The sequence below is a fragment of the Marmota flaviventris genome, chromosome 18, assembly GCF_047511675.1.
Source record: "Marmota flaviventris isolate mMarFla1 chromosome 18, mMarFla1.hap1, whole genome shotgun sequence".
Lineage (NCBI taxonomy): Eukaryota > Metazoa > Chordata > Mammalia > Rodentia > Sciuridae > Marmota > Marmota flaviventris.
In genome coordinates this window covers 19,773,685-19,792,364 of record NC_092515.1, presented here as the reverse complement: position 1 = coordinate 19,792,364, position 18,680 = coordinate 19,773,685, and the positions used below count along the sequence as shown (strand labels likewise).

Here is an 18,680-nt window from a genome sequence, read left to right as displayed (position 1 = left end):
CTCCTATCCGAGAATAAACTTTAAACTCGGCAAGGGTTTTAACTTCTCAGAACCATAATTTCTTCCTAAATTACAGTCACTTATCTCTAATCATGTCAAACGGGAAGGAGTCAGAGTAATTGGAATAGAAAAAGGCAAGACAGAAGAAGCAGTATCTTAGCACATCAGCTTCTCTTCACAAATGATGGGAAATCTCTTACCAACAGGAGCTGAAGTCTTCAGTCAGCAATGCAAACAAAGCCTTTAAAATTAAAAGCAGAACAGCAAATGCTATTAGTACGTACATACTTTGGTTTCATTAAAGCCTGAAAGATGTGAATTAATGAAGTATAATTAACCTATTATGAAGATAAATACCTAACAGGCAATTTTAAGTTTCCTATATGATTCCAGATGAGGTGGAGTAGACAATCTTCTCCCTATTCCTCCCCAAGGATAGTTTAAAACCCTGGATAGTATACTTGAAACAAAGATAAGAAGAGTTTGAGAAGTAGAGAAAGCAGACTGCCTAGACCCCACAAGACCAAGGAAAACCATGTTAGTGAGTTCCCTGGGTTTCTTTTTGCCTCATATATATCCCAGACTAGGTACTGGAGAAGTCAGCGACCTGGAGGTAGCAGTGGGCTCAGACAAAAAAGCCTTCCCCAGAAGGAAAAGCTTAGCAAGATACGAAACTTTCAGACATTATCTGGCCTGTTCTAGTCAGATACCACAGACAAAACTGCAGCCCCGTTCCCATCTCAGAGGTTAGTACAAGAACCCAGACTTCTGCCCTCAATCACCTGCAACAAAGCACAACTCGCTTCCCTTCAGGGCTACATCAGAGAAGTATAGTGGGGAGACAGTCTCTCAAAGACATCTGTAAAGGCCACATGGGGAGCCTGAACTTCAGCCCCTACTTAACAGTCCTAAGATGTCTTTTCCCTTCCTCGCCACAATGGTATCAGAGGAAATCACCAGGGACGCTGAAACTCTTCCATTGCTCTGAGGCAATGACCTTCCCTCTCCCCACTATCCCTTCCCACATCATCAGTGAAGATCCAGTGAGGAGCAGTGATGAAGCACCCTTCCCTGTCCAGGATGGGGCCAGCAGAAGCCTTGTAGAGAGTCTGGACTGTCTTTCACCTCCACCCAGCTGTAATGAGGCGCCCTTGCCCCTGCACAGTAACACAGTGTCGGTGGAGGTCAAGTGGGTGCCTGGACTCATCCCATCAGGAAACAACAGGGCAGCCCTGGTCTCCCCCACTGGCACAGCACTGGCCTGGTGCTATGGCTTGATGTTTGTATACCCCCAGAATTTATATGTTGATGGTTTTAGATGTAGAGCTTTTTGGGGAGAATTAGTTCCGTTGTAAAATCAGCCCAAGGGACTTATTTGCCCACTCCATGAAGACAGAGCAAAATGTCATCAATGAACCAGGAAATGGATCCTCACTAGACGCAAAATCTGCCAATGCCTTAATCTTAGACTTTCCAGACTCCGGAGCTGTAAGAAACAAAAATTTTGTTGTTTATGTGCTGCCTGGTTTATGATATTTTGTTCTCACAGCCCAAGTGGACTCAGACACATGAAGTCAGAGGAGGCTTGCCAAAAATTTAAATAAAATCCAGTTTCATCATGTAACAGGATACAGTTGAAAATAATTTATTTTACTAAAAAACAGAAAAACGCTGTTCAAAGAGACAATTAACAGATGTCAGTACAAGACACAGAAGTTGAAATTATCTGACAAGGAATTTAAAGCAGTCATCATAACAGGCCTTCACTGAGCAATTACAAACCCACTTGAAGCAAATAAATAGAGGATATAAAAATGAAACACATGGAAATCTTAGAACAGAAAAATTCCAATAACCAAAATTAAAAACTTGATGTATGGGTTTAGCAGCCAAATAAAGCAATCAAAGGAAAGATTCAGTGAACTTGCATAGGACAATTTAGAAATTACCTGCTCTGAACAAGAGAAGGTAGAATAGAAGAAAAATGAAAGTCTTAAATTTATGTATCAGAATCTACGAAGAAATGGAGAAAAAATATAAGGTTGAAAAACATATTTAAAAAAAAAATACTCTTTGAATAAATGGCTGAAAATTCCCCATATTTGGCAAACTATACAATAAACATACAGAATCAAGAAGCTGAGCTAGTGTCAAATTGGATAAACTCAAATAAATACACATCAAGATAAGCCATAATCAGACTTCTGAAGTCTAAGACAAAGAAGAAATCTTGAAAACAGAGGGACAAAAAATGGAACTGTAAACACCAAATCCTGAAGACAGAAAAAAAAGGGAAATAAAGAAATCGAAACATTCTCAATAACAAAAAACTAATGTAATTTGTTGTCATTAGACTTACCCTAAAAGAATGGCTAAAAGAATTCTTGAAACAGAAAAAAAAAATGATAAAAGAAGGAATTTTAGAACATTAGGAAGAAAGAAAAGGCAATGCAAGAAAAGATATGAGAAAATAAAAATTTCTCTTTGAGTTTCTAAAAGTGTGTTTCATCAACTGAGGCAAAAATTATAACATTGTCTTATGTCATTCTCTATGTAGAGGAAATATTTTAAGCAATATATTCTAAATGGGAAGGTTAAAGGGCTTAAATGGAGATATCTGTGTTTCACTTAAACTGCTAAAATGTTCACATAAATAGATGGTAATAAGTTATGAGTGTAATGTAATATTCAGAACAATCACTAAAACGTTTATACAAATAGATATGCTAAAAAATACCATGAATATCAGGCATGGTGGGACACAGCTATAAACACTACTTGGGAGGCTGAGACAGGAGGATCACAAGTTTGAGGCCAGCCTGAGTAATTTAGTGAGACCCTGTCTCAATATAATAAAAAGGGCTGAGGATGCAGCTCAGAGGTAGAGCACTTGCTTGGCATGCATGGGGTCCTGGATTTAATCCCTAGTACTACCAAAAAAGAAAAAAAAAGCCGTGAATAAATATGATAAATTTCTAAGTATGGGACTGGGGTTGTGGCTCTGTGGCAGGGCACTTTCCTCACACATGTGAGGCACTGGGTTCTATCCTCAGCACCAGATAAAAATAAATAAACAAAATCAAATATTATATCCATGTGTAACTAAAATACTTTTTTTTTAAAAAGTAAGTGATCTAAATGTACTAATTGAAGGAGGTAAGAGAGGGATTAGAAAAGCATGATCCAACTATTTTCTACCAAAAACTCCCTTTAAACATAACAAGATAGGTTGAGAATAAAAATAGAAAAGATATGTTATGCAAACACTAATCAAAAGAAAGAAGTGGATATATTAGACATCAAATCGAAGAAAATTACTGGGGATAGAGCAAAATATTATATAATGATAAGAGTCAGTGAACCCAGAAGAAACAGCAATTTTAAATGTATATGCACCAAAGAAGAGAACTGACAGAAGCAAAAGCTGTCAGAAGTAAAAGGAGAAATAGAAAAATCCACAGTTAGGAGTTGAGAACTTCAGGCCCCCTCTCTCTCAACAGTTAATAGGTAGAACTCAGCAGCACCATCAAGCAACAAAATCTAATAAAAATTGATAGAGGGGCTGGGGTGGTGGCTCAGCTAAAGAGCGCTTGCCTGGCATGTGCAGGGCTCTGGGTTCGAGCCTCAGCACCACATAAATAAAATAAAGGTATTGTGTCCAACTACAACTAAAAAAAAAATTTTTTTAAGTTGATTGAGCTTTCCACCCAAGAACAGTAAATACCTGTTTTTTAAATATTCACAGCATACTTACCAACATAGGTTACATATCCTGGGCTGTAAAACAACAAAAATAAAAGGATTGGGGTCATAGAGAATAAAATCTCTAACCACAGTGAATACAAATTAGAAATAGTATAGAAAAAAAACAGGAAGATTTTACCTGGAAACTAAACAACACCTTTCTAAATAGTCTGTGGGTCAAAGCACAAGGCCTCAGTGTATCAGAACTTCTGAGACACATGACAAGCAATGCTAACAGGGAAAGGAGTTTCTGAGAACTTCTGAGACACATGTCAAGCAATGCTTGCCTTGGAAAGGAGTTTCCCTCAAATCAGTCATCTAAGTCTCACCTTAAAGAAAAAAAATAAGAGCAAAATAAACCCATGCAAGCAGAAGTTAGAAAATAATAAAGAACAGAAAACAATGAAATTTAAAACATAAGAATACAGAATCATTGGAATAAAAAGAGCTAGTTCTTTGGGCTGGTGTTGTGACTCAGTGGTAGAGCGCTTGCCTAGCAGATGCCAGGCCCTGGGTTCGATCTTCAGAATCATATAAAATAAATAAATAAAGGTACTGTGTTCAACTACAATTAAAAAAATAAATATTTTTTAAAAAGTTCTTTGAAAAGATGGGTTAAAGAACAAGCTCCCAGCAGTGCTCCATAATTGCCATGGAGCTTTAGAAAAATCTTTTAGGGGCTGGGGATATAGCTCAGTTGGTAGAGTGCTCGCCTTGCATTCACATGGCCCTGGGTTCAATCCCCAGCACCACACACACACACAAAATAAAAAGTCTTTTAATCTTAACAGATTTTCATAACAGAATTCTGAGTCTCTTTGGTGCTACTCATGTTCTAGCCAGTGTACACAAGTGGTTAGGAACATAAACTCTAGAGCCAATCTGCCTAGGCTCAAAGGAGTCATTTGCAAGACATGTGTGAGTCATTTAGAGCAGCACCTGCCATTTTTATGAATTTTAAACAAATGTTAACTGTCATTATTATGAATGATGATGCATGATCCATTGAAGAAAATTCTAGTTATTCTACACAGGAAGAATATATTATGGCTGCATGTCTCTATATTGCCACTATATTAAGAGAACCTGTAAAGGAACATCAGATATACCACAGATAATCCAGGACTTTAATACATATATTACTGTTTAATTTTACATTTCTGGCTAATAATAATGTTTCTCTTTAACCTATACTATCATTTTATTTGCAAAATTATAAGATCTTGTTATTACAAAAACTGAACCTTTTTCTAGAAATATGCCCACTTGATATAAAGAGACCTGCCAGCATCAGAAAACATTCTCCAAATAAAAATAGTCCAAAAAAATTTTAAAATATTTATAAATGAGTTGGTATCCATAAATAATTTCTACAAACCAATGAAAAAAGGAAAAAAATAAATAATGAGAAAAGCAAACAAAGGACACCAACACTTCCTAGAAGACACAGCATTAAAAAGAATAAAATACTTAGGAATAAATTTAACAAAGAAATATAAACTTGTACTCTGAAAATTTGAAAGACCTGAATAAATTGGAAAGATGTTCCATGTTCATAGATTGATAGGCTTCCTATGAGGATGGTGGCACTCAGAATCTCAAGTGGCCTCCCCAAATCATCTCCAACTTAACAGAAATTGACAAACTGATCCTGAAATTCATATGGAAATGCAAGGGACCCAGAATAGCCAAAACAATCATGAGAAAGTAAAACAAAGTTAAGGGATTCAAACTTGCTCATTTCAGACTTACTGCAAAGCTACAATAAACAAGACAGTGTGATGCTAGCAGAATAGGCATAAATCAGTGTGATAGATTGAGAGACCAGAATAAACCCTTGCCAGATATAATCAATTGTTTTTCTCAATAAGGATGCCAAGATGATCAAATGGAGAAAGAATAGTCACTTCAACAAATGGTGCTAGGATAACTGAATATCCACATGCAAAAGAATAAAGTTGACCCCCTTCCTCTTATTATACACATTCATACAAACTGGATCATAGACCTAAGCAGAAGAGCTACAACTATAGAAGTTTTAAAAGAAAACATAGGAACAACTCTTCATAACATTGGAGTAGTACAGATCTTCTTACATACAGCTCCAAACGCACAAGGGAATTTTAAAAGTAGATTAGACTTCATCAAAATTAAAGACTTGTGCTTCAAAGTGTTCCTAGAAAGTGAAAAGACAGCCCATGGAATGAGGGAGAATATTTTTAAATGTTTTTAGAAGTGCATAATAGTTATGAGTAATAGTGGGGTTCATTTTGACAAAATCATACATGCCCAGAATATAATTTGCTCCACTTCAGTTCTCAGGGCTTCCTCTTTCCCACCCTTTCTCCTTTCCCATTCTCCTTCCTCTACTCTACTGGTCTTCCTTGTCTTTATTTATTGTTTTTTTTTTAATTGGTGCTTTATAAACACACATAAAGCTGGAATTCACTGTAGTGTACACACACACACACACACACACACACACACATATGATTTTTGTCAATTTCGTTCTGCAGTTCCTTCCTTTTCCTGTCTCTGGGAGATAATATTGGTGAATTATACATCAGATGAAAGATTTCTAGAGAATATAAAAAACTCTTACATCTCTTTCAACAATAAAATATGGGTAAAGGATTTCTTCAAATAAGATATATAAGTGTCCAATAAACACATGAAAAGATGTTCTACATTATTAGCTAACAGAATTGCAGATCAGAGCCACAAGATACCACTGTATACCCACTCAGACAGCTAAAAATAAAAATAAAGAAACAGATAATGACAAGTGTTGATGAGCATATGGAGAAATTGGAATTCTCATATGTTGCTGGTAGGAATGTAAAAGGATTCATTCACTTTAAAAAACAGCATTTTCTCAAACTTTAAACACAGGGCTACCTACCCTATAATCCAGCATTTCCAATCCTAGGTACATACCCAAGGAAATGAAAAGATAGATTCATTCAAGAATCTCTGTGTGTGTGTTCATAGCAGTGTGGTTCTTAGCCAAACAGGAACCACCCAAATGCTCAATCAGTTGAGTGGATAAACAAAATTAGTATATCCATACTTCAGTAATGTTGAACCAAAAAAAAAAAAAAAATGAAGTACTGATAAATACTACAACATGAATAAAACTTGGAAGCATTTTGCTAAGTGAAAGAAACCAGTTACTAAAGACTTCATATTGCATTATTCCATTTATATTTAATGTCCAGAATATACAAATCTGCAGAGACAATACATTGTGGCTGTCAGGGCTGGGAGGGTAATGGGGGTGATGGCTAATGAGTATAGGGTTTCTTAAAATTAGACTGTGGTGGTAGTCACACAACTCTGTGAATATACCAGAAATTATGAATTGCACATACTAAATGGGTGAGTTTGATAGTGTACCAATCATCTTAGTAAAGCTTTTCCTTCTTTAACTAGTATCCTAATAAAAGGTATCTATTCACTCATTTTTTAATATTTACTGAGTGACTTTGTTCTAGTGGGCATTTTTTTAGACACTGGAGAAGTAGCACCAAACTAAATAAGCAATCTAATGATCTGAGGAATTTTTGAAGGGATATTGTGGAAACACCTAAATGATCCAGAGGCAGACAGCTTATAGCATATGGCAGAATACTGTTCAGCCATTTGCAATTTAAGTTTTCACAGAATAGTGAAAAAGTGATGAGAAAATTATACTGTGTAATGTGAAATATATAAAGTGCTATATATGAAATATATGCCCACTATGAAATCAGTATTTCCATAGATAATAGTGCAAGGTTTTTAATCTTGAGCCCACCTTTCAGTGATTATTGTTTTTTTAACGTTTTCCTGAGTTTTCTCATCTACAATTGGATATTTATTTTTTATTTTTAAAATATTTACTTATTAATTTATTTGTGGACTGGGATTGATCCCTGGGGCACTTCACTGAGCTGCATTCTCCAGCTCCCCACCTTCTTTTAATCTTTATTCATTTATTTTTACGCAGTGCTGAGGATTGAACCTAGTGCCTCACACTTGCGAGGCAAGCACTCCACCACTGAGCCCCAGCCCCATCCTCCAGCCCTTTTAACACTGAGACAGCTTGCTGAGTTGCTCAAGCTGGCCTTAAATTTTCAGTCCTCCAGCCTCAACCTCCCAGGTCTCTGGGACTCTACCCAGCCGCATCCATTGCCCTGTGTTGCCATTAACAACAAGCAAAAGCCCTGAACAGGGGCAGAGTTCACTTTCTCATGCTTGATTAGGTTTGTTTCCTTTGAGGTCAAGAGAATCTGACCATGGGGGAGATTGGATTTACTGTTGAATAAAATTGATATTTTTCATATGCCAGTATGAACACGGAATTTGAAAGGGAAAAGGAAAAGTAACAAAAGTTCTCCGCTCTTTGTTAGGCGTGGCTTTTATCCTTTGTGTCCCGTTTGTGAGTTCAAGTTGCTGCATTTTGCTTACTACAGTGACAGCCTGTCCACCATGCTTTATTTATTACATCAGAGTTAACCTCAGTGCTTATTACAGTCCAGCCATGGTAATGCATTACCTCCCTCAGACCTACTCAGACTAAACATTTCCAGCATGTTTCACAGCTGATTCATGCTAGTCAGACCACAGTACAGGAGCTGTCACCTCCAGGGCTCACGCTCTTCACACTCTCACCTGCTATGAACCAATGAGGTAAAAGAGCAGAAAGCCTTGCTGGAGGAGTTTTCAGCTATCAGGGGATTAGGCACACACAAGAGGTAGGAAAAAATGAACCCCGGTGTGATACAGCCCTAAAGTGCATAGTGAAGAGAACTAGGGAATAATGGAATGTGATAAAGTACTGACTGTTGGCTGTAGACAGTAACTGTAGCAGATTACAAACCAGGCAAGGTGGTGCATGCCTGTAATCCCAGCGATTTGGGAGGCTGAGGATTGTGAGTTCAAAGCCATCCTCAACAATTTAGCAATCTAGTCCCTTATTTAGATCATGATTCTTGAAGTGAGGTGTCTTTTCTGCATTCTTCATAACCTGAGATGCATCCAGCTGGTGAACTTGTTGCCATGTGGTGGTCTCTTGATAAAACCTCTTTAACCATCTCATCTTCGTTGCAGGCCACATGGCTGTATGGAATACAGATAACAGGCTTACTCCTGGTCTGCGTTCTTCAGTTTTTTAATTCCATGATTCTTGGCTCATTGCTTATCAGTTTTAACCTTTCAGTATTAATTGCAAGAAAACTTCAGGTAAGACTTTTTTTGTACTTAAACTTTTTAAAAATTGTGTTGTTCCCCAGATCTTATTTTCCTATAGCATACAAGGGAAAATTTATGACCCAATTCCCAGAAAAAAGCATAATGTTATTATTCGTTGTTGTTTTTTTTTTTTTTTAAGTGCATGTTATAGCATTTCTGTTTGAATCTTTCCGAGGTCACCTGCCATCCCTTCCTTTCGGCAATTCCTATTTCTTAGAGAATTGAAACCTTAATTCAGTGATTAGCCACAGGTGCTTATTGAATACCATTGACTTAACCCTGAAATTTTTTTAAAAAAAAAATTTTTAAATTGTTGTGTATGTGTGTGTATACAAATTTAAGAATGAAAGGATCTGCTGCTTGTGTGAGTGGTGATTCATCACAATAGTTGGAGTTGATAATACTACACTTCCCATCTTTCCATACCCTAGTATTGATTTTCTTTTTTCTTTTTCTTTTTTTTCTGGTACTGATTTTTAATTGAACTAAAGTTAAATCCATTTTGAGAATTTTAAGAATTCAAATAAATACCTTTAGACATATGGTCATTTTCTAAGTTACTATGAAATCCAATTTGAAAACATTGGCCTGGGGCTGGCAGTGTATCTCAGTGGAGCTTGCTTAGCATGTGTGATGCTCTCAGTTTGATCCCCAGCACCATAAAAAAATTAAACATTGACCCAATCTTTTGACTTTATTATATTATTAAATTTCTTGGGCTGGGATTGTGGCTCAGCAGTAAAGTGCTGGCCTAGCATTGTGAGGCCCTGGGTTTGATCCTCAGCACTACATATAAATAAATTAAATACAGGTATTCTGTCCACCTCCAACTATAAACAATATATACTTTATATATATTTTTTAAATTTATATGAGATTCTTAAATTTATATGAGATTTAAGTGTTTAAATTTACTTGTTTTTCCTTAAAATTGTTACAAAAGCCTATTTTCTTTCTCATTTGCTATAAACATTTCTATATTAAGAAACTATTTTGCATTCTGCTTTGGGAAGAAAAATCTCTTTTGAGTGAGAATTGCTGTGGATGAATTGTAAAACATTTTTTTTAAAACAGTCGTTCTTGGGACTGGGGCTGTAGCTCAGTGGCAGAGTGCTCGCCTAGCATGTGTGAGGCACTGGGTTCGATCCTCAGCACCACATAAAAATAAACAAATAAAATAAAGGCATTCTGTCCATTTACAACTACAAAAAAAAAAAGAAGAAGAAGAAAACAGTGGTTCTCAGACAGGGGATATGACTCAGTGATAGAGTGCTTGCCTAGTATGTGCAAGGCCCTGGATTCAATCTCCAGTACCAAAAAAAAAGAACCCGTGGTTCTTGCTGAGTGTGTTTGTACATGCCTATAATCTTAGCAACTCAGGAGGCTGAAGCAAGAGGATCAGAAGTTCAAGGCCAATCTAGGAATTTTAGCAAAACCCTGTCTCAAAATTTAAAACGGAGGGCCTGGGATTGTGGCTCAGCGATGGAGCACTCGCCTAGCACATGCGAGGCCCTGGGTTCGATCCTCAGCACCACATAAGAATAAATAAAATAAAGATATTATGTCCAACTACAACTAAAAAAAATAAATATATATTTTTTAAAATTGAAAAAGGAAAAAGGGGTTGGGGATGTAGCTCAGTCAGGAAGTACCCTTAGGCTCAATCCCAAGTACCACAAACAAACAAACGAAAAAACAGTAGTTCTCATCCTTTTAACCTTTCTTATAAATAAACATCATTCATATTTGAACTCTTAATATTCTTATGTTTGAATATATATATATATATATATATATATATATATATATATATATATAATTTATTTATTTATTAGGGATTATATAAAAATTATTACACATCAGAGAACAGAATTTATTTTTTTTTCTATTTGTCTTTTGTTTAATTGGGTTATCCCTGTGTGATAAGTTAATTAATGGATAAAAGATACAAAGGTTTGTTCAGTCAGTGTATCCTAAGTATTTTCCAAGTGGCAGACCTCAATACTCTGGTTGCAAAGATTTTTAAAAAGAAAGAAAGAAAAAGAGTAGGACACATCCCTTCATCTTTTGAAGCGTGCTCTCCTTTTTTTTTTTCGGGGGGGGGGGGTGGTATTGTGTATTGAACCCAGGAGTACTCTACCACTGAGCTACATCCCCATTTATTTATTTGCTTATTTATGGCATTGAAACCATAGGTGCTTTACCACCAAGCTACATCTCTAGTCCTTTTTATTTTTTATTTTGAGACAGGTCTCACTAAGTTGCTGAGGCTAACCTTGAACTTGTGATCCTCCTCCCTCAGTCTCTCAAATCATGGAATTACAAGCATGTACCACCATGCCTGGCTATGAAGTTCATTATTAAGGGACTCATTTACTACTAGAAAATTAAAAATATTAAGACAGTTGTAACCTCATAAAGTAGTACGTTATATTTTCCACATACATTTTCCCTACCTGTTGCATGAGCCAATGTTTTAAATCCTTAAGTAATCTCATCTTAAGTGTTTTTTGAAGTTGTATTAAAATGTAAGAATTAAAACACAACTCTTTTAATTTCTAGAAAAACCTGAAAACTGGAAGCTTCTTTAATAGGATTGGGAAACTTTTGTTACATTTATTTGTAGTTTTCTGTTTGACACTTCTTCTCAACTGCATTATTAAGGTAGGTTAAGAAATGAAACATACAATGTATTTTTAAATTTACTTATGGCATTGGAAATAATTTTTTAAGCATTTAATTTTAAAGAAATAAATTTGTCAATTTTTGCATTATAAAGCATATTAGCTCCTTGAAGAATTACCAGTTTTACTTTATTTTTTTTTTTAAGAGAGAGAGAGAGAGACAGAGAGACAGAGACAGAATTTTAATATTTGTTTTTTAGTTTTCGGCGGACACAACATCTTTGTTTGTATGTGGTGCTGAGGATCGAACCAGGGCCGCACGCATGCCAGGCGAGCGCGCTACCGCTTGAGCCACATCCCCAGCCCCCAGTTTTACTTTAAACAGGCTCAGTTTTAACTTTGTCCTACTAACAAGGATGACTTTGGTTGGTTTTACTCATTCACTTCTGTTCACTCTTTGTTTGACATATTCTACGTTGAATTCCCCAATTATTAAATTTTTTAAGATTCACCCTTAAAAATGAAATATTTCTCTAAATTTACATAGTTTTCTACACTGTGTTACTAAAAACATTGACATGATTTTTATTGGATTCAGTTAGTTAATACACTAGCTTTACTATCTAATTTCTGCTAGAAAGAAGAGCTCATTTTTGGTAGTTTTCTAATACTTAACTGACGTAAAATTAGTGACCCTCTGTAGCAGAATAAGTCATTTAGTAATTTAGGCATTTATTTGTTACATACCCAGAAGCTTGGCTACAATTTCTTTAAGTACCTTAGGGGGCTGCTTCATTAAACATGCTTTTTAATGTTTTTACTGGCTTTTTCTTTTCTTTTTGAGAGTAGGCTTTGCTTCAGAATGTAACTCTTGGACCTTGAGGTCATCATTGTATGCTCAAGCAAAGCTGCTATGATTTTATTAGATGATTTTTGCCTCTTCTAGAAGGCTGGTCTCCGGATAGGAGACTTCTGCAAAACAGGCTTCTTTTCCTCCAGGGAAGAATGGCTGTCATTGTTTTTACCCACTATCAAAGAAAAAAGTCTCTTCACTCAGCCAGCCTCAATAAATATCTCATTCCAAGTCCTCATAACTGTATTCTTCAATTCCATACAGTTCAATATAGTCAGCCCTCTGTATCTGTGGGTTCCACAACTACAGGTTCTACATCCACAGACTCTGCATCCAACTGCAGGTGAAAAATATTTGGGAAAAACATTGTGTCTGTACTGTGCACTTGCAGATGTTTTTCTTGTCATTATTTCCTAAACAATATAGTTTAACAGCTATTGACATAGCGTTTGCATTGTATTAGTTATTACAATAATCCAGAGATGATCTAAAGTGTACAGGATGATGTGTGCGGATTATAGGCAAATACTACACCATGCTACACAAGGATTTTAGCGTTTGAGGACTTTGCTATCCATGGGGGTTCCAGCATTTCTGTAAAATTGGATGAAAGATAAGGATTAATCCACTTACCCACTTTAGACATTTATTGATAGGCTCTTGAATTAAACCAGCAGAGAGCTTCATGCCTCAATCTCTGTTTTATGACAATCCCCCCACCCAGTAGTATTTCTTGAATGGTGTTTGATATTTTGCCAGCTACCTCCAGTGAGAAGGATTAGAAAAAGTCAACTGTGAAACTCCTTGTTGTTTTTACTGTACCATGGGAAAAAGTTCTCTTGAGTCTTAGTTCTCAGACTGTAAGCATCTCTCCTCAGTTTTAATCTTACAGCTCTATGAGTATCATGCATGCTTTTCTCTTCTTCTTTGCATTTACTGCTAAAATCCAGAAGACCAGATTTGTGGCTCATGTCTAGTGATATATTTTATGTACTAACCTCAATTCTGGCTTCAACTTTTTTCTATCTTCATCTTTCTTTTGCTTTTATTTGTTCATCATTTGTATCTATTTTTGAAAACTATAAATTAAAAATAAAATTATGTGAATTAAAGTTATAATGACTAGATGATGAACATGGCATTTGTCTCTTCACCTCTTAAGAGTTACTGTTATCTTAAATATGGTCTTTGAGTGAATGAATTTTAGGTTGGTATCTGCTGACTAAAACCCTAAAGCCAAACAGACTAAATACCTATTTGAAGTTTTAGGCCATAATATTGTTGGTTTCTGATGTAAAAAATTAAAATCACTGTGCTTCAGCCTTCTCCTAGTCCCTGAAATCAAAAAAGTCATCTTTTATCTATTTTGCAAATTGAACATATGCATAAGATGTTTGAATAAAGGATTATCCTTAAAGAGAAAGTGTAGGCAGAGAAGGGAGTTTGAAGTTCCTGCTTTAGAATCAGTGTGGAGAAATACTGTGCATGTTTACAAATTTCATACACACTCCTATGAAACTAGACACTGGATATGCATATTTCTTGAGAAAATTATCATGAAACCTGCCTAAGGTACTAATAGCAAGTTTTGTTTTCTCTCTCTTCAATAGAAAATTCTTAACCTGAAGTCAGATGAACACATATTTAAATTTCTAAAGGCAAAATTTGGGTTTGGAGCAACAAGGTATGATTGAATTGAAAATCTGTTTGCTATTTTACCTTAAAGCATCAGGGAATTTACAGCTAAATCATCATTATGCCTTCAAATATTAATTGCAGACTTATTTCAAGAAGTATTATGTAGTTCCCTTACCTTGTATTGAATTTAACACTTTTCCTTCCATTTGTTCCCCAGGGATTTTGATGCAAATCTGTATCTGTGTGAAGAAGCTTTTGGCCTCCTGCCCTTTAATACATTTGAAAGGCTTTCAGATACCCTGCTTTTTTATGCTTACATATTTGTTCTGTCCATCACAGTGATTGCAGCCTTAGTTGTTGCCTTTCAAAATCTCAGGTATGGAGTGTTTCAGAAACCTACTTATGATTTAATGAACTTGTCCTGGGTTTATAGAAAATTTGCTTAAGCTGAAAATCAAAATATCAGACATAGAACAAAACAGTTATCCTAAATAGAGAACATGTCTAGTTTAGAATGGATTTTACTCTGAGGGGTGAAACGACACCAGAGTAGTGGACATGGCAAACAGGTCTGAGTTTAAGTCTCAACTGCACACTAGAGAATGATGTGATCTTTGAGGCAGTTACATAACCTATTAGTATCTCATTTCCTTGTCTGTAGAATGAGAATACAGAGAGTACTTATTCCACACAACTTTATGAGGAATAAGTAAGTTAAAACAACATAAAGTACTTAAAAATAGCGTCTCACACTAGAATATGTTGTAGGTGTGAACTGTCATTCGATAGTATTATTATTGGTGATTCATAAGTCTCTGTTTCCATTATTGGTTTTCTGTTTTTTTCTATTTTTTCTACCTCCTTCTCGTGAAATGTCAGAAGTTAATTATTATTCATTTGTTTTCTTACATCTTATTTCAGGGCTTACAAAGTCATCTATTTTAGGACTTTATTAGAAGATAAGACTTTATTCAGACATCTTATGCTTTTCAATACGCAAAATAAATATAAGATGACTTTTTGATGTCAGGGGGAGGGAGAAGGCTGAAGCACAGTGATTACAATTTTTTATGTCAGAAACCAACAATGTAATGGTCTGAAGCTGAGTTGGTATATTATTATCTAAAGTATATGACTATAGATAAGTTTTAAGTAATAATTGCCAGTTTTTAAAAACTTAGAGCATGTCCACCAATCCATTGAAAGAGAAAGTCAGGGAGTTTTAAAGCCTTTTTAAAAACTTGTAGAATTCCTATCTATCAAGCCTGTGGGGTTTTTGCATTTATTATCCATGTTAAAATTGAAAGAAAATTAAGTGTAAGAAGTTGAAGCTACTGTCATTTGTGAAAACTTAATGAAGCTCCCAAGAAATTCCTTTCTATTTGTAGTTACCTGGCCAATTAAGTTGCTGGTGAGCTGTGATTCACAGCCACAAGAGAGCTGTTGCTGAAGCGATCCAGATCAGTTGAGGTGTTTTATGATTATTAAGAATGAAGCAACATTGAACCATGAAAATATTTCATTGACTATTAAACTATTTTAGTATCTTTCAGAAGTGTTCTTTTTTTATGCCTAACCCAAGGTAAAATTTAGCCCTGGTCTATATAATTTAATATTATTCCAGACATGCCAAGTGTTGACAGGACTCTAGACCACATCCAAAGCAGGAAGTTCAGCTGGGCTGCAGCGCTCTGTGAGCATGTCTGCCATGCTCAGGGTGCACCTAGCAGCCATCTCTGGAGGCTGAATTGGAATATGACTATAGATAAAGAGCATCCTCTTCTACAAGGTAGGGATTTTAGAAAGATTATTAGAAGGAAAGCACTACTAGACTAAGAAATGATAGTATCTTAATGAATTAAGTTAATGAATTAACTTTCAAGTATTTAAAGGATATTTTTTCAAGACCCAATATTTTTGCTTTTATAGTACTAAGACAATACTATGATGTTGACATAACACATCTACAGTGGTAGGAAGGATAAAACTGAAAGGGACACCATGTTCTGTATTCATGGCATTCATCAGAGCCTTCCAACATGGCAAGGGTACAGAGAAGGAGTTGCAAATTATCTCATGTGTCAAAGGAAGTTACCAACATATATTCTCCTGGAGTAATCTTTAAGTACATAGAAGCCAATGTTTGGATTATCATTTTAAGTAATTATTATCAATGGTAAAAGCTTCCATAGAGTATCATTTTAATATTCCTATGAATCTGTGGTGGTCAAAAGAGGATTTCTAAGAAATAAGAGTCTCTTGTTACCTAGAAAAGCAATATATGTATCCAGTTCTGTTGAATTTATATGAAGGATCAGTAGGGCCCTTCTAAAAGTATTGATTTTTTCTAAACCTGGAAACCCTTACTATTGTATTCTTTTCCCCTCTGAAACAAATTGTGCAACATCTGAATTCACTCCCCAGTCCTAACCTCACTAGAGTAGAGACAGCCAAATAGCACATGCTTCCCAGTGTGATGCTGGAGTAGATCTTATCTGTGGGAAGTGTTCTTAGAGGGGGAGAATGATGAACTTGGTCTCTAGATCTAATTCTATTTTTACAAGAAACATGGGAACAGAGAGAGGTAGTAACCACCACCATAAGGAGACAGCCAGATCCAGAAGGTGGGTGGAGGTACTGTACAAAGGCTCTATTTTCTTTAAATACATATCCCTTTAAAAAAGAAAGAAAGAAAAAAAAAGAGAGAGATCCTTTTATAGATCAAAAGATATTTGAAGAGAAACATCAAGAAATGCAACATGCAAGCTTTAGAGTCTGATCCAAAGGAACTATCTGAAAAAAGCAATTGCTGCAAACAGGGAAAGTAGAATACATACTGAGTAGTCGGATGACGTTAAAGAGCTAGTGTTCATTATACTGGGGTTATACTTAATGTAACTATTTGATAAAAGTTATCTGTTGAACATACAATGAAGTATTGGTAGGTGAAAAATGTGATCACTGGTTCACAAAGAATTGAATTCCAAGTTACAGATACATTTGACTTTTGCTTCTGTATAAAAATATCAAAATGCCAATGATAACATAAAACATCCTTCAAGATCTCCTCCCATCTCAGTGATTCCAGCAGGACTTATTTTTTGCTATTTCTCTTAAAGAATTGAAGTACTTTAAATTTTTACCTAAATTAAAATCTGCTATGAAATTTTAGTTATTCTAACTACTTATCCATTTACATTGTGACAGTTTTAGCTTCAAAGTAAAATTTGATCAATGCTAGTTCATTTCATCTTAGGGGAAATAATAAGATGTGACTAAATTAAAAGTATGGATCTAGTTTTAAATTTGTACGTTTGCTATTTTGTTCAGTGATGCTGCAAATCAACAATCCCTGGGTAAAATGGGAAAATGCACAGTTGACCTGAAACCAGAAACTGCTTACAACTTAATACACACCATTCTGTTTGGATTCTTAGCATTGAGTACCATGAGGTATTTTTGTCTTATCCAGTCTATTTGATTTGTTTTTTAATTCATCTTTTCTTTTGGGTGGAGGGTGTTACTGGGAATTTAACCAGGGGTGCTTTACCACTGAGTCACATCCCCAGCCTTTTTTATTTTGGATTTTGAGACAGGATCCTACTGTGTTGATTAGGGCCTCACTAAGTTACTGAGGCTGGCCTCAAATTGGCTATCCTCCTGTCTTAGCCTTCCAAGATGCTGGGATTACAGGCGTGTGCTACTGTGCCCAGCTTCATCCATTCTTAACTTAATGTTACTTAGCAATATAATTTGGAAATTAGTAGTCATCTTCATTAATGATTATCATTCCCGTAAAATTGTCCTCATGTATACCTTACTACAAAATATTATTCATAATCAGTTTTTTCTTAATTGGAAATATGTTTTACTCATGGAATAGTTCCCAGAGGCAGTAGAACTAACCCATGGCAAATGGTTTCTGCATAGCTTTAAGTAAGATGTTCCTGTTACTGACTGTGCAGCTGCCCTTGCAGCTGTCTCCAACCCAGGTGCATACCCACTGGGAACTGCTGACCTCCTCTGTTTCTGTCCTTTCAGGATGAAATACCTCTGGACATCTCACATGTGTGTGTTCGCGTCATTTGGCTTATGCAGCCCTGAGATTTGGGAATTGCTTCTGAAGTTGGTCCATCTTTATAACCCAAAGAGGGTCAGTGTTTTCCATTTAATTTTTAATGATTTTTAGTATTTCTTTCATTCCTGTTCTTGATTTTTCTTCAGTAGTTGCCCATATGTTACTCATGTAAAATGGATACTAAAATTTGAAACTAAAAATAATTGATATTATAAGAATTTATAAGGAATTATTTTTTAAGTAACTTGTTAATTTTAATTTTGTTTTTAAAAATCATTAACTTTTCCCCAAAACTATAAGGTAAATATGTTTATTATATAGAAATTGAAAATTTTTAGAAAAATACACAAAAGGGGCAATTAAAATTCATCAATAGTCCTCTTATCCAGAATTATAACTTATTATTATAAGGTATTTTCCTCAAAATAATTATTAACAAATGTATTACAATATTTAATAACCTGAAAATGCAGTTTTGAATTGTTCTGCCCTCTCAGTTCACTAGGTGGCA

At 35.5% G+C, this 18,680-nt stretch overlaps 1 protein-coding gene across 3 annotated transcripts in view; it reads left to right on the top strand.

The window, feature by feature from the left end:
• Positions 1–18,680, top strand: part of Dpy19l3 (dpy-19 like C-mannosyltransferase 3) — an 81,357-nt gene that overhangs the window by 40,886 nt on the left and 21,791 nt on the right. For all 3 annotated transcript variants that reach the window (XM_071604100.1, XM_071604101.1, XM_071604102.1), the window contains 6 exons: positions 8,836–8,967; positions 11,539–11,640; positions 14,064–14,137; positions 14,309–14,467; positions 17,422–17,544; positions 18,133–18,244. In XM_071604100.1, the coding sequence (XP_071460201.1) occupies positions 8,836–8,967; positions 11,539–11,640; positions 14,064–14,137; positions 14,309–14,467; positions 17,422–17,544; positions 18,133–18,244 (702 nt within the window). The remainder of the gene's footprint in view (positions 1–8,835; positions 8,968–11,538; positions 11,641–14,063; positions 14,138–14,308; positions 14,468–17,421; positions 17,545–18,132; positions 18,245–18,680) is intronic.